The sequence below is a fragment of the Antedon mediterranea genome, chromosome 1, assembly GCF_964355755.1.
Source record: "Antedon mediterranea chromosome 1, ecAntMedi1.1, whole genome shotgun sequence".
In the NCBI taxonomy this organism is placed as follows: domain Eukaryota; kingdom Metazoa; phylum Echinodermata; class Crinoidea; order Comatulida; family Antedonidae; genus Antedon; species Antedon mediterranea.
The window spans coordinates 25,931,753-25,956,389 of NC_092670.1; the positions used below are offsets into that span (position 1 = coordinate 25,931,753).

The 24,637-nt window shown below is 32.5% G+C and overlaps 2 protein-coding genes across 10 annotated transcripts in view; one reads left to right on the top strand and one right to left on the bottom strand.

Moving 5' to 3' along the window:
- The window catches only part of LOC140063585 (hydroxyacid-oxoacid transhydrogenase, mitochondrial-like), a 43,045-nt gene extending 41,899 nt beyond the window's left edge, over positions 1 to 1,146 (top strand). For both annotated transcript variants that reach the window (XM_072109971.1, XM_072109972.1), the window contains one exon: positions 104 to 1,146. In XM_072109971.1, the coding sequence (XP_071966072.1) occupies positions 104 to 187 (84 nt within the window). In that variant the 3' untranslated portion in view covers positions 188 to 1,146. The remainder of the gene's footprint in view (positions 1 to 103) is intronic.
- Positions 1,147 to 2,605: 1,459 nt separating this feature from the next.
- The window catches only part of LOC140063593 (regulating synaptic membrane exocytosis protein 2-like), a 185,689-nt gene continuing 163,657 nt past the window's right edge, over positions 2,606 to 24,637 (bottom strand). For 5 of the 8 annotated variants that reach the window (XM_072109991.1, XM_072109990.1, XM_072109995.1 and 2 more), the window contains 6 exons: positions 20,728 to 20,757; positions 10,000 to 10,229; positions 9,713 to 9,854; positions 8,676 to 8,887; positions 7,739 to 7,878; positions 2,606 to 6,419 (listed from right to left, as the gene is read on the bottom strand). In XM_072109991.1, coding sequence (XP_071966092.1) covers positions 6,210 to 6,419; positions 7,739 to 7,878; positions 8,676 to 8,887; positions 9,713 to 9,854; positions 10,000 to 10,229; positions 20,728 to 20,757 — 964 coding nt within the window. In that variant the 3' untranslated portion in view covers positions 2,606 to 6,209. The remainder of the gene's footprint in view (positions 6,420 to 7,738; positions 7,879 to 8,675; positions 8,888 to 9,712; positions 9,855 to 9,999; positions 10,230 to 20,727; positions 20,758 to 24,637) is intronic. The other 3 variants (XM_072109994.1, XM_072109993.1, XM_072109992.1) reach the window with 2 other exon arrangements.

A 24,637-nucleotide genomic window follows, 5' to 3' on the forward strand; every position in this document is an offset into this window, starting at 1 on the left:
AAATTTAATAGACATAAGAATTACAGTTTGCTTCACCAGGGAGATCTCCCTGGTTTCACTTTGGATGCCAAAAATGATAATTTTCATAATTTTTTCTTCACAGCATCGTGTTACCAAATTATCTCCACGACTGCTAGCAGAAGAGCACCTTCATCAGCTATTTCATGAATCCATGAAGGTTTATTAATCGAGGAGCAGGCAAAGTGAAATGTGATGTTAGGTTTAGTTATTCATTTCACTTGACATTTTTGGCAACGTAAATTAAACAACTTTACCGGTAATCATAGTTCACCGTTTAATTTTGGTGCCAAATCATACTATATCATGAGATATGTCTATAAGGACACTACAAATGTATTGACAAATAGACCTGATCCTACAATTTGTAATTTAACAACATTGATCTACAAGTCTTGAATCATGTGGGGTTATTAAATCTTTTTTTTCATTTACCGTATTTATTTAAATAAACTCCCCGCTTTGAACATTATTATACAAAATGTTGTATTACAACACATTTCTATTTTTAGTAGGATTCGTTGATTGAAATAATCTACAATTTACCACTTCCCGATATTTCATATAAGGGGTATTTATTTGATTATAGATGTTACCATATTACACCTAAACAAATAAACGGGGAATTTATTCGAATAAATACGGTAGTTACAATGTTACAATTTGACAACACATATAGAATTTGTGAATTATGTTTCTAATGGGACCAAAGCTATTTTTTAGTGATAAGCGATCGCGTGAAACAAGCTTTTATATGTATATTATTAATATACAATAAATTAAAACTAATATCAATTTATTTATTTTTTTACATACAGTAATGCAATTAATTTAATATCACTTAAATTCGTTTTTTTTTTACATGTATTTTGAAAGATTTATGTATGTTTTTCTATGTTTATTAAAAAGCCTATTTTTGTTTACATTAAATTACAACAATCTTCATCAATCACATGGTTAAGAAATTCTTGAATTTTCTACCTTTTGCTGATATAATTTTGTGATTCAATCCCTTCATCAGATGGCTTTTAAGAACTCTCTAAGTTGGTTTCCTGTGATTTTAACCATGTTTTATAATTTAAAAATGTTGCTTCATTAACTATGTTGAATTTGTCTTTCCTATTGTGTGTCACTATTAAACTTTATATTAACCACATATTCATTTACTTGTTCAATTTTTTTCTGATATCCTTTTACACATTTAAAAAGTAGAAACATAACGGTGATTCAATAATATAACTTATTGTTTGATATTAAAATACCGTGTAAAAGTTTATAGTTAAATATTTCAGTTTGATCTCATCAATTTCACTAATTTTATTTTTCAAACATTTTTCCAATAAATGTGGTAATTGTTTAGCATATTTTGCCAGTACAGTACAGTATTGCTTCAAAATAATGTTTTGATAAATTAATTTGTTATTTACTAAAGAAAAATTGTGCCTATAGTTTGATTAATTCCTGTACAAGAATTTGTAGCCACTTTTTTAGAATTGTATTTTTAACAGCCATCATAGTTCACCATTTCTAAGAATATCTTTAATCTTTACCAAGCCAAATTAAAGTTTTCAACCCTCCAAAATCTAGTAGATTAAACCTTTGGCTAATTAGTAAAACAATGGTAAACGTCTTTAACAATATTAAAACAGATATTATACCCTCTTTATATTCAAACAGAAAAGCAAAAGATAACAACGCCAATTAAAGTGATTATAAAGATAAAGATTAAATAAAACAGTTGTTTAAAAACGGACTAGATACTGTACTTCAACAGTAGCATTTGATTTTATAGTAGGGGTTCTTAGCACGAAAAAAACAGTTCGATAGTTCACTACCAAATATGGTAGGCATGTCCTAAATGATTGAATTAACATGAAATAAAAATAAGGGGCGGACCCCAACCAAATGTTATTATAAGGGGTGGGGGCCACCTATTTAAAAATGATCGCCATATTTTAGAGATATATCTTAGTGAACATGGCAAGTGCTTTTTTTCCATATAATTTGGTTGTCCAGGGGGTAGTTGACCTAGGGGTAGGGGTAGTTTTCTAGATGGTAGTTGACCTAGTGGGTAGTTTTCCTAGTAGGTCTAGGGGTTAGCTGTCCCAGGGGTTAGTTTTCCTAGTGGGTAGTTTTCCTAGAGGGTAGTTGTCCGGGTAATATACAGTAGTATTATCCTACTGCATTAGAAAGAACAAGCACGAATGTGCGATACTTGGGGTACAGAAAAAGAAGCTGTAATGACGTCATAAGACCGGATGTAACGTCGCATACACATCAATAACCTCGCTACCAAATACGGCTATACGGTACCATCTTTGAGACGTAAAATAGCTGCATCTGGTTTGAAATTTTAAAATCCGTCTCTATAGCTTTGAGGACATGTCCCTGTTGTATATTCATGCCAAATCCCAGCTCAATACTACAACGAATGGGAGGAGTAGTACTTTATAAATCGCACTTTTTACTCAATAGTGTCCGATGGAAGAAGAAGAGGAAAAGGTGAGAGAGTCCTAGACTCGGGTACCCTGAGTAATAAAACGAGATATACTCTATATCATATTACGTATACAGTATATTTTACCATAAAGTTTAAGAAAAATAGGTTTCGCCAGGGCTATACCAGGAACCTTCTGCGTGTTAAACAGGCTTGATAACCACCACACTACGAAACCTCTTACACCAAAAATGTGGGTTACACAAAGTTTTTTAATCCATTTAAATTACAAATAAATATGGTAATAAGCACAAAGCAAAATAAACATGTGTAAAAGTTATATTTACCGATTACACAAAATAAGTATGTAAAAAAATAATAAAAATAAGATATACTGTGTATATCATATTGCGTATACAGTACTTTTCACCATAAAGTTTTAAAAAAAAGGTTTCACCCGGGCTCGAACCGGGTACCTTCTGCGTGTAAAGAAAACGTGATAACCACTACGCCAAGATTCCGCATATAACTACATGACGCTGTGGTGTGTGTCACACATTGTGGCTTCTTAATTAAACAAACAAAAAAGCACGAATGTGCGATACTCGGGGTACAGCAAATGAAGCTGTAAGACGGGATGTGACGTCACATACACATCAATAACCTACCAAATACGGCTATATGGTACCATCTTCGAGACGTCATTATGGCTGCATCCGGTTTGAAAATAAAAAATCCGGCTCTATAGCTTTGAGGACATGTGCCTGTAGTATATTCATGCCAAATCCCAGCTCAATACAGTACTACAACAAATAAGGGAGGAGTAGTACTTTAAAAATCGCACTTTTTACTCAATAGTGTCGAGATGGAGGAAGAAGAGGAGGAGGAGGAGAAAATGAGTAAGTCCTAGACTCGGGTACCCCGAGTAAAAATCATTCATACTAGTAAACTCTTCTTTTATTTAAACAGAATGTCACATTAGAAACTACTGCACACTGTGTACTCACTGTGTACTCGCTGTGTACCTATTATGTGCAGCTAAGTCAGTCCTGATTGACCCATACTGTACACTAAACTCATAAATCTTATTTTAAATCCATTACAAATGTAATAGACAACCTAAACTATCATCTAAATGAAAATCTGAAATTTATTATCAATTAAAAAAATAACATCCTACTGTTTTTTTACTGTAATACTTAACAGTATAATCCGATGGTAGACACCTTCAGTTGCAAATGTTACCAATTTTTTTTTGGAACTCTTTTATTTTAGCACCATAGTATATTTATATAACAGCCTATGGCATCAAATCGTATTATTATGCTTTATGAGGAATGAGATATTGTTCGCCGTAAGGCCTATTTGTATTAGTGTTACACTATCAAACTTTATGTGACAAAAAATATCACTACCACATTTAGGCACATGACACTTTTTTTTCAAACTAGTTTTAGCTTATAGACTTCGAAACACATTCACAATTACTAGTTCGCCAATGGGTAGCAATTTTTTAATAATAAAACATTAAAACTGTTCATGTTACATGCATAAAAACACTATTAATATGCACATGGCAACAATTTATTAAACAGTATGTTTATACATACACGTAACTTAAGTATGTCCTAACATATTAGTCAAATAGTCTTTCTTACATATTGCTGATTAGATAGACAAATGTGAAATCTATTCACGATTGATTTGCATATAATTATAATAACAATGACAATAACAATAATAACTGGCTCAGATATTGTGCCTGTTCACAGTATACAAATTATATAAGTACATTACATCTTTTCATAAAGTAATTTTTTTTTTAATACACAATATGCTGGATAAAACTAAAATAATACTCAAAACAAATTGATAGAACCATGGGTAAAATAATTATGAATTTTTCAACAAAACCAAAGTTATTCTATTTTTTATATTGTTTGTAATTATTATTTTACAACACAGGTGAGGGTGAATAGAGACAAAACTTTGATCCTCCTACTGTAAGCATGTCAGCAGCCTCTATAAAGAAAGTATTATAATATGTTAATTGCACACAATTTCATAAAAACTGGAAGTCCTACTTCTTCGGTCATACAGTAGTGTAATACATTGTCAATGTCAATTAAAAATGATTCATTATGAAAGCTATAGTTCATTACAATTACTCAATATTATATAAATGTTTTTTTATAAGTGCGATGGAACACATAATTTCTAGAGCATTTCCTCTTTCACCGAATCGCACAAAATAACACCTGCTAAATTGAGATGCTAGGCCAAGGCCTATCAATTCGGAAAAAATGTAGCGCTTAAGTTTTGGATGCAGAGTAGAACACACTATATGTAAATCTTGATCGTCATCAGCCAGCCTTCTGTTGTTCATTGTAACAACAATGGATGTGCATAACGAAATTGCACTCGCATATAACAATATTGCACTCTTCATTGAAATAGTTGATTGAATATCATGTCACCCACAATCCTCCAATCAAATGACAATAATGTACACAGGTGTGTTATAAATTGTTAAAATCAAATAAACATTTATAATTTTGTTCAATATATACGGAATTCAGCTTATATATACACACACACATTCATATTTTTATATGTAATGATATTCTTAAAATTTTAATCTAGATTACAAATAATAATAATTTAACCACCACAGACACAGCACAATTATTCTAAACTGCCCGGTGATATACTAACAATTTATTAATCAATTTGAAACGATAAGATGAGAAAAACTGTGACTGACAATAAAAATAAGTCGCCCAATTAAGATTTAAACCCGGAACCTTCTGCTTGATATGCAGATGTCCTAACCATTAGACCACTGGGGCTTTCATGGTATTGTTCAAACCCGATTGGATAGCAACTCTTTAACACTCTTGGCGTGGCACGGCGGAACAGCACTAGTCCCTAATAATAATTTAATAAATAATGTGTTACATGCAATGCTCATTTTAATTTATTTTTTCATTTGTTTGTCCATCTTCAAGAAAATAGACATTTGAATACAATGTTTTCTTATTTGAAATCACTACTATTACAATACACTATACATGTTCATTTCAGAAAATACTAAATTTTTACAAATAATGTTTGTTTAATTCATAATGGAAATTTTTTTTTAAATCCACTGTCAACAAATTTTTTTATTAGCATGCATTCACAACCTATGAGATGTTAAAAGTGCACCAGTTTTATTTTCAAAAACATTAAAGCCTTGGCATATTTACATAATAGTAGCCAGTAAGTTATTTTAGAGCTCAACATTGCATTTTAATATAAAGTTTATATATTGTTGTATGTAGTGAGGTTGTTCTTCAATAATGTATATACTTAAACATAATTAATATGGTTGGTAATTTCTACAAATCCTGCTAGTTATATTTTCAGGAAGTGCACAAAATAATTTATTATACTGTAGTTAAGCATATAAATAAACATTCAGATAAATAATGATATAAAAAAAAAAAGATATGACAAAATGAAAAGGATTGACAATTTTCAAATCATTAAGGAGAAATTCCAGCATGTCAGCTATGATTTGATAGCTGTCAGGTATGTAACATTGTATGTTATACTGTCATTCCTACTAAAACAATTTATGCATACATGTTTTAAAAGTACAACAGTGTCATGTCAAATCAAAAGTATCATTTTGGTCATACCAAACAACCATCTCCATTCAACAAATCATTGAAATTATCAATCATATTTCAAAATGCTGCATACTAGATAATCAGAAAGTTTTAAAACTTGACAAAGAGGTTACTGATCCATCAAGAGATGTAGTTGTGGACCTAGGTGGGATGTCGGCAAGAGATGCATGATTGAAAAGTTTATACCATCCTATTACTTTGTTTAAAAGAGACATGTTGTCAAGAAGAATTTCAGCAAGACCTAGGAAATCTTTTTTGTCAATTCTTGCATAGTCACCCCAAACAGTGATCTAGAAAAACAAGCATGACAGAATATTTAATGCATATTTTTTTCAAAATGAGAAATTGCTGTATACTTATTTAAACAAATAATCTGTACTACCTACCTGAAAAAAAAAAACACTAAAAAACTTTCTGACTACATAACCTATCCAAGTTTATTCAAGTTTTCAAGAAAGTAGTAGTAGTATGGATAACGAAGCAAAAACTATGAAAATCTTCTTTTTAATATATAGGGCCTAAAAACTGAAAATGATCTTTTTGAAAATGCTTTTAACTTTCCATTAAATTACGTATATAATATATAGCTCCTTGTCAAATAGACTAGGGTTTTCCTTTTTATTATTATCACATGGTATCATGTACAAATTTACGTGCAAAGGTAAGAATTACAACAATAAAACGGTAAACTCCACACTCTTTATAGGATTTTCTGTTCAAAAGATTTATTTAAAAAAAATTGTTTTTGTTTAATCAAGATCATTACTGACATTTTATTTTATCATGCGCAAATCCAAGATGCACATGCGTTAAAATAAGAGCGCAAAAATGTAATGACCTATGCATATATCCTATGACCTGATGCATAGTGTCATATACCGTACGGTACAGTATATACTAAGATATATCTATATACAGTGTAGCATTCATGAAATTACGGCACACACATTTTTTTGTTATGATGACATTATCAAATACAACAAGATGACAATTTTGGAAGATAATAATACCAAATATATATAACGTTTGTAAGAAAATTAAACATGTAGAAGTACGGTGCGCACTCTTTTAAATTTATATATTATACAACTTTGACGAAAGAGAAAAAAATGATAATGTCCCAAAACATAACCGAATAATGATAATTTTTAGTGGGGTTTCTGTTATTTTTTCAAGAAAACTCAAAATTAGAGACCTCTTTTTAGTGTGTTTTCGAGATGTTTAAAAAAAGAGAACCCTACTATAAAACACATCTGAGAAGGTCAATATGGGAACTCTCCGTAGAGAGCGTTTTGAATTAAATAAATAATGTTTTTTTATTATTTCTTTCATTAATTAATGAAACATTGTACGGTACAGTATATGAAAATCTTGCCTATTTCCATATGCATGCATTCAGAGACTAGTCTGTAGCAGGAGGTGGACACTAACCATGTGCTCAAGCCTGGCCAGCACTGTTGGCATTGTGTGCAATTGGTACTAAAATTTATATATTTATATAGATATTTATTAAGATACCTTAAAAAATTGAGTGGTATGTAGATCATGTCTTAATTTCAAGATATGAAATGGTAATATGTCCTCTGTAGGGTATCAACTAAAAACTTACTCTTAAAACTTTGCCCCTGTAATCTTCATCAAAGAGCAATGATTGCCTATACTCTGGATTTAAGGTCCTCCTTGCTATTTTGGTTTTTCGTTTTCCGATGCATCGGTTTCCGTCCATTAAATACAACTTCACCCATGGGGCTGAAAGAAACAAATGATCAAGAACAAACTAACACAACATACATCACAATTGTGTTTCAAATTGAAATTTAATTTAAAATTTAGAAGAACTTTCATTTTCTATTAAAAGTCACTGGAGGTTTTCCCAATAAATAAATAAATTTTGGAGTCATAAGTATTTTTAAATACTTATGAATCCAAAATTAATTTAAAAGCAATTATACATAATACCAAGAATATCGGAAATCTAAATTAGGTATTTGCAAAAATACACATACAGTAATTGTTAATGAGTAAAAATTATTAATGACAATTTTGCTCCTTTGGACCTAAATTCCTTCTGCAAATGAATAGCAATAAACACATATATTCAGGCATTTCATTTCAAGAAAATGTATTAATTTTAAAATAACAATACATGACATAATTACAAAATTGTAAAGGCCGTTATTGAGTATCCTGTATTAGAAGAAAACAAAGTTTCTTGTCACACGCAGGATCCCTAAAAAAAGACGTTTGAGGAATTGACCTGTGTATAAGACAATTTATGTCAAATTTCTGTGTCAAAGGTCTTTTACACCGAAATATATGGTATTCAAAATTGCTCAATGACATTCGTCTAGAAAAAACATTCTGATTGTCTCAAGAATTAAAATCCATAAAAAAAAATGTAAGGTTATATAATAATGATTTCTTACATTTCACAGTATGTGCTCTGCTAAACTGGCAAATCATAATAAACAATAGATCACCTATTGATTGATAAAGTCAATTTCATACATAATTGGCTTGGTAGGGTGGAAAATTGCTACACTGACCTGGTAAAATCTTAGCAGATGGTTTTGCAACTAGGCCTCTAGCTTGAATTACTTCAACTAACAACTGGCCATTTTTCTCCTGTAAACTAAGCTGAATATCCCCTAATGCTGGTGTGCCAAGTACTTGTCGACCAACCAATTGCGATGGGCCTAGGCCATCCAAGAAATCATTAAAATGTGGTTCATTTCCAGTCATTCGAGGCATCCACACCCTGTGAATAATCAAATATAAATATGAATAATAATTATTTCCACTTTAATAAAGTTTGTATTTTAACGTAACAGTTGGATTTAATACATTTCTCATTTATATTTATTCAAAATGCAGTGCTTTTGAGTCATTCCAGTGCATTTATACTAATTATTATTTTATTAATCCCAGGCTCATCCCATGGTATCTGTTTGTATTTGTATGTGTATGAGTGTCTTCCACCGATTTAATCAATAAATTGTTTATTATCTGAAACCGAATTTACAAACGTATCATATATGTGCAAATATAAGAAGGTGTACATAAATTAATTTAAATAAGCCTGCAAAAAGTTTTCCAAAAAAAAATTACTTTTATACGCACCAATGATAGTTATATAGAAGACTACATTAACCAGCAGACTTTCAAAAGTTACAGTTCTGCTCTTTTATTTTATTAAAATTATTATACTTTTGTCAAGCATTAATTTCTGTGCCATTTTAAAAATAACTTTATGTATCAACTTGCTCCTATGAAGGTACTAAAATCAATTATTTTTCCTCCAAGACCAAACAACAATTTTGCGTCTAATAAATCTGCTCTAATAACCTAAAAAGACACTCTCTCACTCACACTAATATGTCTTAACATTGAAAATCATTTTCAAAGCAAGTTTGTTAGTCTAGGGGCACCAATGACAAAAATATTTCCAGTGGGTTCACTTATAACTCCTATTTGGGCTAGATTCAGTAGCCTAGTTTAATTCTGTAAACATAATTTGTTAAAATACAAAATGAAAAAATACTCTTGTATTGCGACAGTAAGAAAAATGTACTTATAAACTTACGTATTAGTATTGTCTAAGCTTCCTACACTACAGATGCTACCATCAGTACTCTCGCGACTCGCTTGTGGCGTTAAACCACGCTTTACATCCACAATACCTGTACCTACTTCCTCGCTTCTTTGTATTGTTGACCTCTTTTTACCTACATTGAGCATTTGATAAAAATAAAAAATACATTGATTTTAAACTAATTTTATTATTTGATTTTTTTTTCATGGTGCAATTTACTATTCTAACACAGAATATATCAAAAAACACTTTTTAACAAAAATTCAAAGGATACAAACCTGTTAAATTTGATGTGCTGTTACTTTTTTTATTAAGCCCTACAAATGCTGCTACTTTTGATAAACTAGTTCGACGTTTCTTTAAATCTGCTATGTTTATGCTATCTGTAGCCGAGTCTGATATGCTTCCATCACTACGGTCATATGAATAAACCTCTGCACTACTTGTACTTCGACTCAAAATTTTCTTAGGATATGGCGATCGCTCCTCCATTTTTGCTTTCAAATCACTTTAAAAAAAAATTTTTCTTATTAGAATTATCTTCATATTGGTCACAAAATATTAAATGATAGCAAATTTGATATATTATTTTTGTACATAGTGAATAGGAAGGTAATTTTAAACAAGTTGTCAAATCTGACAAATAATAAAATGATGATAATAATAATAATATATGAGTTCCTTAAATGCAGAGGTAAATTATGTTTAATTGTATTTACCGCATAACACAAATATATTTATTTTCTTGCCTAAACTTTCTGCCATCCACTATTTGTATGATCACAGACCATATGACCATACATTATTACATACCTAATTGGGATAATATAGATGTACTACACAAAGAACAAGTTTGGCTCAAACGTAAAATTAAAGAATCCATCAGCATAAGGAAACAAGATAAAAAGATGAATAGAGACGAAGGCGCGCACCAACTATCTCATATTTATGATCAACTCCTGATGACTGGTCCCCTAGGCTACACACCAAAAACATCCAGTGGCTGGAAAGGAGACCAATCGGCGTTATAACGCATAGCAACTGAAGAAGTCAAGCTGACAGCTTGACAAAACTGTCTTGCAAACGCAAGTTTACATTACTGGTTTACTATCAAGGAACTACATATCAAAATACAAATACTATATAATTTTATCATTTCTCCTACCAATGCTTTTTTTATAGAATTATTTTAAAAATATAAATAAAAACACACAGAAACTAATAAAATTCAGACCAGACATTAAGTATTCGAGCCACAGACCCCCATGGGGCAGCAAAACAATCAAACCTTTTCCGCTGGTAAACACTGTTTTTTTGCACGTGTTCTGTGACGTGTGTCAGAAAGTAAGTCAGTGTCGCCGTCACAAATACATTGCAGGTTAACTTTTATTATTATTTTCACATTCGTCATTTGTATCACAAACTCGACTCGTGGAAAGGCCACCTTTAATTTATTTGATGGTAAACAATTATAAATCCAATTCGTTTTTATACTGTATATACTTAGACACAAAATAGAGATTACACTAACAACCTTTTATTTTCTTCAGGTCATAATGGCATAATCTTTTTTTTTGTGCGCAATATTATACCTTGAATACCTTGAACCGTAGGACTTTGAGAACTAGCTCATTTGTCCCTCCATTGTCATCAATGAGAACTCCTCGATAACATATGGGCGAAACTTGAGATGGTGGTCAGACCATAACTTTGCAATGCCGGTTTTGAACTTGTTAATCGTTGGTTCAGTCACAATATGGTTTGGTAGCGAGTTCCAATCATTTATAACTCTAACTGCATATGCTCTTTTTCTAATGTTTTTATTATATTTGGATTTCGATACCTTAAAAACATTCCCCCTGGTTTGCTGGTACTGTATTTAGATCTTTGAAATAATTTTCCTGCCTCAATATTATCAAATTTATGAAAGATTTTAAACGTTTGAATTAAATCCAGTAACTTCAATCTCTCTGCATATGGCTTACTCCTCAATTCAGACACTAACCTTGTGGATCTCTGTTGGACTTTTTCTAAACGATTGTAATCTTTCTGATACAGAGGTGTCCATGAACACCATATTCCAATATAGGTCTGATCATAGATTTGTACAGATACATATAACTCTTACTATCAAGATACTTTAAAGATCTAGTCACCATACTGAGTATCCTGTTTGCAGATTTAACAACCTTGGAAGTATGGGCAGAGAAGTCTCAATTTATGATCAATCAGTATTCATAAATCTGTTTCTTGAAAAACGCTATCAATACCAACTTTGTTATCACCAAGGCCAATAAAGTATTCATACATCAAATTCTTTGACCCAAAATGAATGACTTTACACTTGGTCAAATTAAACGGTAGCTGCCAAAATAAAGTATTCATACATCAAATTCTTTGACCCAAAATGAATGACTTCACACTTGGTCAATTTAAACGGTAGCTGCCAAAATAAAGTATTCATACATCAAATTCTTTGACCCATAATGAATGACTTTACACTTGGTCAAATTAAACGGTAGCTGCCAAAATAAAGTATTGATACATCAAATTCTTTGACCCATAATGAATGACTTCACACTTGGTCAATTTAAACGGTAGCTGCCAAAATAAAGTATTCATACATCAAATTCTTTGACCCATAATGAATGACTTTACACTTGGTCAAATTAAACGGTAGCTGCCAAAATAAAGTATTCATACATCAAATTCTTTGACCCATAATGAATGACTTCACACTTGGTCAATTTAAACGGTAGCTGCCAAAATAAAGTATTGATACATCAAATTCTTGACCCATAATGAATGACTTCACACTTGGTCAATTTAAACGGTAGCTGCCAAAATAAAGTATTGATACATCAAATTCTTTGACCCATAATGAATGACTTCACACTTGGTCAATTTAAACGGTAGCTGCCAAAATAAAGTATTGATACATCAAATTCTTTGACCCATAATGAATGACTTCACACTTGGTCAAATTAAACGGTAGCTGCTGCCAATCATGAGACCATTTGCACATCAATATCAGTCTGCATTACATTTCTAGTATCTGAATCGGATTGAATTATTCTGAACAACTTTGTATCGTCTGCAAAGAGCTTAATGACAGATTGGGAAATAGCGTCTGGTAGATCATTTATAAAAATGACAAATAATAATGGCACCAGGACACTGTCCTGTGGCACTCCGCTAATAACATCTCGCCACACCGACTTCTTCCCATGTTGCTAGAAATACCATAAGACCTGAGTTTAGATAACAATCTACCATGAGGCACTTTATCAAAGGCCTTCTGAAAGTCAAAATAAATACAATCAAAAGAAAAACCTTTATCCAACCATACTGACCACAAATCAATGACCTCAATTAACCGAGTTGTACACGACTTGCCAGAGCAAAAACCATGTTGAAATTAAATGATGTGATTCTAGATGTTTGTATATTTTGTCTTTAACAAGTTTTTCCATTGACTTACACATTACAGAAGTTAAGCTAACTGGTCTATAATTGAGAGGTTCAGACTTATCACCTTTTTTATACAAAGGGACAACATCGGCTCTTTTCCATGAGTCTGGAACTACTCCTTCAAACATCAATTTATTAAAAAAATAAAGTAACTACTCCACGAATTGTTTCTGCAGTTTCTTTCAATACACGAGAATTAATCATGTCTGGACCAGGAGATTTATTTACATCTAAGCTCTTGAAATATTCAATAACTTTGTCTACTTCAAACATAACTGAATCGATCAAAGCATCCATCTTTACTTCATCAAAATTGGGAGGTTGGGTTAAATCTTCCTCAGTAAAAACCTGAACAAAGGCAGTATTAAAAACTTCTGCTTTCACTGAATTAGAAGACACAAAAACATTTTATATTCAGACCGCTCTGCTTGGGTTCTATCATGAGATACACTTATATTACAAACTTATAGTAAAAACCTGATTTTATCAAATTTCAAATCATAATTTCTGTAGAGTTTCAAAAACATGTATGACAACCATGTAGCCCTCTCTCTGATTTATAACGTATGACATGCAAGTGGAGTTTATCGTGTGGATAACTAACAAATCTAGTTGTTATTTGTTGTTTTAGTACATGCCGCATCCATCTAAAGACGAACTTATAACGACGCAATTCGTGTGATATTTTTACTGGTTAATACCACTTCCGTTATCTAGCCTATGGATCAAGGAATCGTTGAGCCCCTTAAGAGGCGGTACAAGAAACACTTATTGTGACACATATTGAGTGCACCAGATTAGACGCCAATTCCGGAAAGAATAAAGAATGTAACTATCAAAGACTGTGTGTTGGAGAGCTGACGCATGGGAAAATGCAACTGAAAAAAGCTTGTCAAGATCTTGGAGAAAGTTGCTAGGAGACATTTTCGAGGTGCAAACAGATGATGAAAATTGTGAGGAAGAATGGTGGATAATGAGGATACAAACGTCTTTAACATAATGTTCCGGGAACTCGGTTAGAAAACAGACAAAGAGGGATGGATTGAACCAGAGACTTGGTTGCAGGAAGACACTGCAGATCCTGATTACCAGATGTTGACAAATTAGGAAATTGTGGCAGAAGCCATCAAAGACGATAACCAGTTACAGTTTGATATTGTTGACACGCCTTATATTATTTTGTTATGTTATTTTATCACATACTTTACATTCGGTTAATTATTTTTTAGCAGGTGAGTCAGGGGCAGATTTATATTTGTAAAAAAAATAAAAACGAAGGGAAAAGACAATGCACATATATTGCATGCAATGTTATAACTTTGCCGTCGCCCAAATTTCCTGTTTTTTTCATTTAGTTGTGATTGTCGCTGAGATTAAACAAAAGAAAAGACATACTGTTCCCGTTACAATGATCACCGTCAAGTGATACGTTTCTGTAAATAAAGAATTGCCTATTTTCTCCTGAAAAATAAACACATTTTGGTCCCTGGATTTAACATGATATTGATGTGTGTATCGTACTCATACAGCAGGCTGGGGCACAAACGATTCGTACAAAGGACACCATCAGACAACTGCATTCGCCTACCTATTATATACATAAAAAATGGAACGCTATGGTTACCTACACAGTATGTGTGGCTATATAGTATAGTGTATCATATGATCATAGAGGATATGTTATTAATAATATAGTACACTAACTGTGGTGACGGTGTACTGTAGTTTACATTATAGCAACCGATTTTGTTTCAGGCCACCCACCGATACGTACTCAACTGTATCAATACCTATTTATATTGATAGATTTAATTTCCTCAACAAATTAATGTAAATAAATATTGAGCTATAATAACCATTTTGTGCTTTTTTTGGGGCTTCACCTAGACGTACGTTCACAAACCAAAATACTGAGTGAATGACATTGTCAACAAAATGTTATCGTCCTTTATAGTTATGTGTGTTTATTGGAGGGAAAAAGTATGACTGTTTTGGTCATTAGTAGCATGCTACATGAGAGTGCCTTTTCCTGTAAATTAGAGGAGTCATTATCATGAATTTTATGTGCGAGAGTACCATATCCGGCCATCTGGGACGTCATTAATAACAAAGTTCGCTTTGCCACAGGTCATGTCGACGGCCCTGGAAAAACACTTTTTTTCAGCCGTGCAAATGCTTACTTGCGCGAAGCGCCCTGTTGTAACGTTTTTACTCAAAATAGACCTATGGAGGCCACCTTTTAACAGGCCAGTACCTCAGTTTTCTTATTTAAAATATCAATTTTTAATACATTTACATAAACGCGAGAGTGCCATTTCTGACCATCTAGAGGTGTTATATTTTCAAAATCGCCCTATCCATGGTGGGACTGAGTTGGTGTGGACTCTCTACAGTAGGTCCCCAAAAATAAGACAAATAGATATGGAAACAGTGCAATCCCGTTTCTTACTCGCTGCCTTAAATAATAAAAGAAATGAATAATGTAACCAACTATTAATTTGGCATATATTGGAAATTTTTTTCAATTGTACCATTTTATTTTAATTTCTCATTTAATTTTGTATATAATGTTTCTGTAAATATTTAGTTGTAATTATTTAATTGTCTGAAGTCGACTGATGTAAACTTTAATTAAGAAATAAATGTAAATTCTGCAACTTAAATATAAGACTATATCTTTATACTGATGAATGACGGGTAAATGTGCAATACCTGAACGAATACAGGAATATAAGTGCTATATGTTTTACTGAAACTTGGTTATCGGAAAAACAATGATGATCAGGTTAATATTGTAGGCCTTAAAATCATAAGTTACCGAACTTAGGTGTTGCTTATCATAATTTAGTTTTACTCAACCCAAAGGAAATATCTACTGGACAATTGATGCTGTTGAGGGTGCTTTTGAATGCACAGATTGAAATATTTTCAAAGATGACTATTATGACATTAATGAAGCAGCTGATTCAATTAGTAGTATTAAATTTGTACTGATATTCCTATTCCCACTATTAAAGTGGTTAAGATGTAAATAATAAACAGAGGATAACTAAAGGAATCAAACATATAATTAATAGAAAGAAACAGGCCAATCGTATTGTATTCCAACAGGAGGGGGAACCAACAAGATGGCTGCAGTAAATGTGTTTAAAAACATTATTTAATATAAAAAATAATAATCTAAAATAATACATTAAAACCACATAAATTACAACACATATTCTTGCCAAAGCACAGTGAAGTTTTTATAAAAATAAAAATATTGTTAATCGCAATGGAATGAATAATTTCTTGGTAATCTATCATTTTTTGTATACGAGGATTAGCAACTGGCTTTCCAACAAATACCAGCGTACATCATTTAAAGGTATTTTTTCAAGTTAATTGCCTATCAATAGTGGTGTTATTCAAGGTAGTAAGCTTGGTCCTACCCTATTTTTATGTTTTATTAATGACATTGTTAGCAGCTTTTCTTGTCATCTGTATGCTGATGATCTCATTATATTAAGTTCATTTAAAGACCCTTCTTTTGATAAATTGCCCATTTTAGCATCTCATTTAGAATCCTGGTCCCTTAACAATGGTTTACCCTCGCCCCTAATAAATGTAAAATTAAAAATTCTTCCGTAGAATACCTACTGTGTTCCCCCTTTACACCTTTATGGAACTATAGTATAACAGGTCCATCATTTAAAGTACCTTGGCATTTTAATTTCTGACAACCTTAAGTGGCACACTCAAATTTCTTCTGTCTACAAATCTGCTATCAGAAAAATCTCTATTCTTAAATACCTTAAACACTCTCTTGATTTTGATACTATTGCTTTTTTATATAAATCCTACATACAACCTGCTATTGAATACTCTTGCTCTACCTATGGTCTCCTCCTCCAATGTGAAATCGCCCGAATTAAACGCCTCGAACTCTACGTCGCTAAACTCCTCTCTGATCATGCTACTTATTCTACCTATCCCGCCATTTTTTCTAATTTCAATATTATTACCTTCTCTTTAAGGCATCAGTATTTTTTACTTAAATTTATTTGTGCCATCACGCAGTCCCCTGAACACCCTCTTCGTCAATTTCTTCCTCCTGTTTGTACAATGTCTATGGTCCTTCGCCATAATCAACACTCTTCTCATCTTCCTTTTAAAGGACATACTACTCGTTTTCTTCACTCTACTCTACCTCACTCACTCTCACTCACTCAATCTTTTCATCTTAACGTGTCTTCCTCTTCTGTGCTTGACATTAAAACTGCCCTTAAGATGTAACCTATAATTGTTTACACTTTTAATAATTATTATAATAACTATAACAATAATCATAATAAAAATAATTACAATAATTAAAAATAACTACTACGGTAGTAATGACTATAATTTTTATGTGTTTAAATTTTAAATGTAAATATGTATAATTATGTTTGTATGATGTAGTATGTTTAAGCGGATATTAGCCCTTGATGGCATTTGCAGCAATAAAGAAATTGAATTGAATTATTATTTTAAATGTAGGCTTATTGATGGTAATTCTTATGTTCATTTAAAAGACCTAGGCCTAAGTGAATTTGTTATTGCCAAGGAATCATTAATTAGTAATCATCTGTATATTATTCTTTGCAATGTAAGGTAAATACAAGGCCTAACTAGGCAGGCATATTACATAAAGGAGGCCTAGCTACCTGACCCAGTAGATATTCGAATTGTTGTTGGCTATGTAGTCAGGTCAGTCAAACATCTGGACTGCTATCGGTCAAGCTGTATTCCGATACAACCTGTATCAGCTACAATACTACCAAAGGTCTAGTTGTCATCAAATCTGAAAGCTATACTGGCGGAGACACTTGTTGTCCCTAGTAGGTTTAACCAAGTCAGGCAGGTTTCAGGCTCTTCAGGCCTATGGTAGTATGAGTCAGTCGAGTCCCACACTGGAATTTTCAGTGTGAGGAGGGGAAGTTGGACCTCCTATCAGAATAAGATCAATAAAGATAAATTATCTTTAGATCGGGCTGGAGCCCAAGAAATCCATTTCAACCTCCACCAACACGCCTTGCCAGCGTGGTGCGACTAGGCAAATTACCTTTACCAATTATGAAGAGAAGTAACACTAGAGGTCGTAATGCGCATGACCATAACGAGTTAGGAAACAGAGCAAGAAGGATTCTTTTGGCAACATGCCAGCAAATGACGGCCCGTTCCAAATCCGCAGGGAAGTTCCAGTTCTGATCAGGGAATTCAAAATGCTCACAGCACCGAACTGCACATTTGCACTTTAGAACCTTACGTACTGATGAGGACTGAGGAGCTTGATGAAATTAAATGGGATGTGATAGGCCCTGCAGAAGCTAAAAGACAAGAAAATATCATCAAACTAAAATGTGGTCACACTTTATACACCTCAGCAGCAAAAAGCTTGAACGGAGTGGGCTTTATTGTTGAGAAGACAATCACGAACAATGTGCTCAAATTTAAAGCATATTCTGACAGAATTGCTGTACTGAAGCTACATATCTAAGACTAGTCCAAGTCTATGCTTCAACCACTAGCCACGATGACGAAACCATAGGATCATTTTACGAAGAACTAGACCAGGCACTAGGGGAGGATAAAACAACATACACTAAACTAAAGTTGGAATAAGAAAAACTAGGGAAGAAAAAGGCATAGGTCCTTTTACATCAGACCACCACACACTCAGCCTAGTTATTGAGAAATCAATGGAATATAATTTCAACTTGTTCTTGGGTTTCGTGGACTACGAAAAGGCTTTTGATAGCCTTGATCATCAGTCACTTCTGAGAGCTTTGAAGCACCAAAACATTGACGAGAAGTACATCAAACTTATCAAAGCTATCTACAAGAACCCCACTTCCAGGATTCACCTTGAAGATACCATTACAGAGTCATTCGAAATTCTCAGAGGAGTAAGGCAAGGGGATCCAAAATCTCCTAAATTGTTCACAGCTGCCCTAGAGGAGGTCTTTATGAACACACACTGGAGCGACAAAGGTATCCTAGTAGATGGTGAATGATTCGCTTTGCAGACGATATTCTCATCCTAAGCCACACATGTCAAGAACTTCAAGAAATGATGCAGGACCTTGAAAAAGAAAGTAGGAAGGCAGGTCTCAATGAACATAAAGAAAACTAAAGTCATGTCAAATACCAAACACCAAAACTTCAAAGTAACTGTACCACTACATCTATCTTGAAAAGAAAATAACCTTCATAAATAGCTCAGGAGAGGATTTAAAAAAAGAATTAAGCTAGGTTGGGCAAAGTTTGGTTCCTTGGGATACATATTCCGCAACACATCATTACCTATCTCGTTGAAAAGACAGGTTTTCAACCAATGCATCATACCAACCCTTATCTACAGTTCGGAAACATGGACCATTACTAAGCATCTCGAAAAAAGGCTAAGAGTAACAGAAAGGGCAATGGAAAGAGTACTATAATAGGTGTCACAAAGAAAGATAAAGTGTCAAATACAAATCTCAGATTTAGATCAGGAGTTCAGGACATAATAAGCAGCATAAAATCGAAGAAATGGAGGTGGGCAGGAAATGTGGCCAGGAGATATGACAACAGATGGACAGTCAGACTGACAAATTGGACTCCAAGAACCTACAAAAGAGGCAGAGGGAGACAAAAGATGAGATGGAGGGATGAACTAACAACACCTGGTGGCATTGCAAGCATACCACACTTTAATTTTGGAAGTTTCTGGGATTTATAAATACATATCCTCTGAAACTTAGTCTGACATTTTTTTTGCAACATAACAATACAATGTTAATAATTGTGGATTGTACGCCTATACTGTATAATTTCAGATTTTATATAACTGATCGAGACATGGTTGTAATTATAAATTCCTGATCGGTTAATTTGGTCCAAGATTTGAATGAAAATGTTTTGTTTACTACATAAATTTACCATCGTATGAATTATTTACTCTGTGTAGGCGACAGGTAGTTTCAATACAGTATTTGAGAACCATCTGTGTGCACTTACTACAGTAAATGCAGGTCTTACATGAGTGAAGCAATTGCTTTTAAAAATATATCCTACATTTTTTAGTGCATTCGTTGGAAGCATGCAATTGGATACAAGCAGCCATGAGCAAAAGGAACAATCAAAATATTTATGTAGAGGCTCTGTTTAAAGATACAAGGAAATTAGTTAAATTACATTATGTAAAAGATGTATGAAAATTGATATGATATTCTTTGAAATATGCAAATCTACATAAATGAATAGTAAAAAAAAAAAAACAACAACAATGACAATTACACTTTACTTTGACCTTGGAAAATACTACTGTTTTTTACTACAAACAATAATACAAACAATTTGTTGGATGAAAATATGTATTCTGAGGGAAATTGTTAGTAGTGGATGGCACTTGATGAATTTAACGTAAATCTTTGGGAGCAACACTGATTATTGGGACAGTAAAATTATAAATTACTGCAACTTAAGGACAAAATGATTCAAGTCATTAATTAATAATTAACGAGTCAAATTACCTCGGTCTCCGCTCTGGACAGCTACTTATACTAGATGCAGAAAAAATAAGAAGATAAAAAATATGTAAAGAATGTTTAACCTAACAAAATGAATGGACAAGTGGATAATACTGCAATACACGCTTTCTTTCATTGGATTTTTAAACTATAAGAATATACACAGTAAATTCCATCAACATTAAAGCAATTAAATGCACATTTGCTGTTTTAAATGGTCTTAAATTGATTGAATGTGTATATGGTAAATGTAATATTGTATTTAATTGCACATTCTATTTTGATTAATAATATTTATTGAAGCTATATCACTGCTTATACTTTAACAGTTCTAATTGAATTAGTGATGCTTAGTTGCTGGTTGGTCTTGGTCACCTGTCTTTTACCATGGTCAAACAAATAACTGAGTTTAGCTTTGCAGAGCCTGCAACTGTATAGCATAGCTTCAAAGAGTGAGAAGTACTGAAATACAGTAATAAACAAAATAATTTGTTTTAGTAGTTTTACTCTCATCTTTATTAAACGACAGTGTAAACAAAACATACACGTTTTTTATTAAAAAGAGTTCTTTTTTTATTAAATATATTGTTATGCCTTTACTTTTTATGGGCCTATGTAGTGTTAGAATAATTTGATTCTATATTGCTTATATTTGATTATTGTTACTGTATGACTGTCAATCCAAAGTCTAATTTCATGATTTAAAAAATGAGTAAAAATCCCAACAGTGATATGCAAATAAAATAAAATAAAGTTTGCAAATCTACTATTACATTTTGTTTGTGGAATTAAAAATGTGTAGTGCTGCCCCTCACATAGTATGGTCTATTTTTTATTTAAAAAAAAACCCAAACCATTATTGTTTGAAGGGCTGCACTACACATTTTTAATTCCACAAAAAAAATACTGTATTTGCTTTTAGGATAAAACAAAAGAAATATTGCCATGCATTTTATAGCATTGAAAATTACAAAACAGGATAACAAAATCTTTAGTTTGTATAATTTGGAAATATACTGTAGTACATATACAACAAATCACTAAAAAAAACCTAAATAAAAAGTAGAGCATATTGAAAGCTGTAGTGAGAATTGAATAGGGAGCTTTCGATTTGCGATGACCTACTGTAGGACCTACACATATTCAGCTGTTGGTCATCATTTGGACCTAAAATCCCGCAAACTATGTCAAACATCCATATGTCTCTACATGATCAAAAAATCAAAAGCTCCTTAATATTGCTTGTTGCAATGGATATTCTCTATAAATATGATTATGTTAAAAGCTATAATTTTAGGCATTGTTAAAAAATAAAACAGTAATAATAGGTAAATACAAAATTAAGGAAGATGGAAGCAAAATCAATCTTGCAATAATTAGTAGAGCAATATGCTAGTTAGATATACACTAACACTTTAAAACAGCTCTTCTAACAAAAAAACAATATTGTGTGAAGTGTCTGCCGGAGTATTATTATAAGTTTTTCAGGAGAACATTGTGTGGTTATTATTGTTTTATTTCACACAAAACCAGCTCATAAATGATTGACTAGCACAACCAACAGTGTCCCCCTGACAAACGTCACGGAAAGTTTTGAAAAAATAAATGCTTATACACACTGTTATAGGGATCCTCAATTACAAGATACTGTTTCCATCACATTTAATAACAAATTGTTACATAATGTAAATTTAAATTTAAATAACTCCTTCCTAATACGGATCTTTTTCGATGAATTTAATAAACTTTGATCGAAAAACATGATTGAAATGCGGTATGCCCAAGTTGCCCTCGATATGGTGCATATGTGTAAGTCTGTTAACCTCATATATATACTGTTTTTAGAGTGTGATGAAGTCATTCACAGGTAGAGCAAGTTAGATGCTGGTAGTAGGAGGAGTGCAACATCTGTTTTGAAAATAGCTCAGTTGTGGGTATTCCCAAAGATTTTAAATCCAGTTTTCTTGACTTCATAAATAGTTAATATATAACTCTTAGCTCTTTCATTATCCCTAGTAAGGTCTAGACTTCTTAAGCTTAGTTAAAAGAGTCCGGTTCATCAAATCCATTTCTTGCGGGTTGGTTGTATGATTTTTTTTAATTTTTAAGAGGAATGCTACCATCACCCCTAGATCCGCCACTACAACCCCTTCGATAAACTCACTTTTTAAAAAGTGAAAGTATCATCTTATTCTCTTCTTCTCGTACATGTAATGTAAAATGGATTATCATTTTATTTGTTCCAACTCTAATTAAAGATGCCAAAAAATCAGGTTAGGAGTAGTGGGAGAACAGATATCCTAATAATCCCTTCTGATCACTCTAAGCTCTGTTGACACTTTATTTTTTGCTTTGTATTGAAATGGTGGCTCTTTTTCTAAATTTCAAATTTATATAAAATAGGCATAAAATCAGAACTAAATAAAGATAGATGCATGATCTTGGTGTCTAAACACATGTATTTTGTATAAATGAATGTATATTCGAAATGATTACTACCTTGCCACACAAACTTCTATAACGACTGACTAGGTGGATTTCCTTGTTTTTCAACACAAAACACAAATCTCTTCAAGATTTCATCAAATACAACACTTTTTTAAACATTGTGTCAGTAGCAATCAAAAGAAGTCAAAAAATATATCTTGAACAGAGATAATAAAAAAAAAGCTTTTTGAAGTTTGTGAGCAAAGTCTGGTTGTGGACTCCCTAAAAAGAAAATGAAACTAAAAACATTCAGAAGCTTGACAGTGCGTCTAAAATGCTGTAAACATAAAAAAACTCTTGGTCACTTCTAACAATCTCACTCCTTAAATTGGTTCCTAGGCTTGGCGATATGACTACAAAATGGCAGTCACTATCAGCATTGAAAGATTGCTTCTCATCTCGAAACATCCAAGAAGCAAAATGTCTAACCAAGCAACAGGAACCAAACACTCAAATTGTTATCTATGACCATGTAATAATGTATGGCCGGCAGTAGTTCAATGTATGAGAAACAAATATATATGGAAATGTTTCAAGAAGAACATGCATTAGGAAATAAAATGGATTTTGCAATTCATGATGAGGCATAAATGGTACAAAAGTTGTTCAATAATCAACCACTCCTTGTCTTAATGGCGACAAGGATGACACAATAATTACTCTGCATGGTATTGATGTAATTAAGGATGTTTTAATACTCTTTTGGAGCTCCAGTTTCTTATCAGGAAAAAAGTATAGCAATTTTTAGTATTCCAGGAAAATTTCAGTGAAGTGGATAGGAGGAATGAATACAGTACAATGAATTTCTACTGATCACAACTGGGCCCTCTGGGAGACTAGTTTTTCAATTTCAAATAATGTTGTTTATATATAAAATATATTAAAACCAATTGTGAATTAGAAATTAGATATTCAAGAAACTAAAGTGATAACAATTGCCGATACATGCTGAAATAAATAATGCTTTACATAAAATTTATGTTTATTTGGCAACTAGTAAAAATTGCTGTCGGACATGACTGCGCCCTACACACGCTTGCATGTTTTAGCTTTCGGGAATTCCCTTTTACTGTGCGTAAAAATACTTAGAGTGATGGTCACAGAGAAGAGACGTATGTACGAAGGATCAAGTAATTAAGCAGGTAATTAGAACTCCCTATATAAGCAGGCCTAGAATAACCATACTAATCATAATTTTATGTATGGCACTTTTAACTAATCTATTTAATATTATTGTTGTACAATTTGGACCCAGGAGAAAAACGCAGTAATCAAGCAAATTGTCGACCTTCTCTCCACACACACACACATCACCACCACTCCACATCACGCATGGCGAATGTCGTCAGGAAAGCAATGCATGCACAGTAAAATTTAATTGAAAATACACTAGAAGCGGCTAGATTATTAGCTATTTTATGAGACA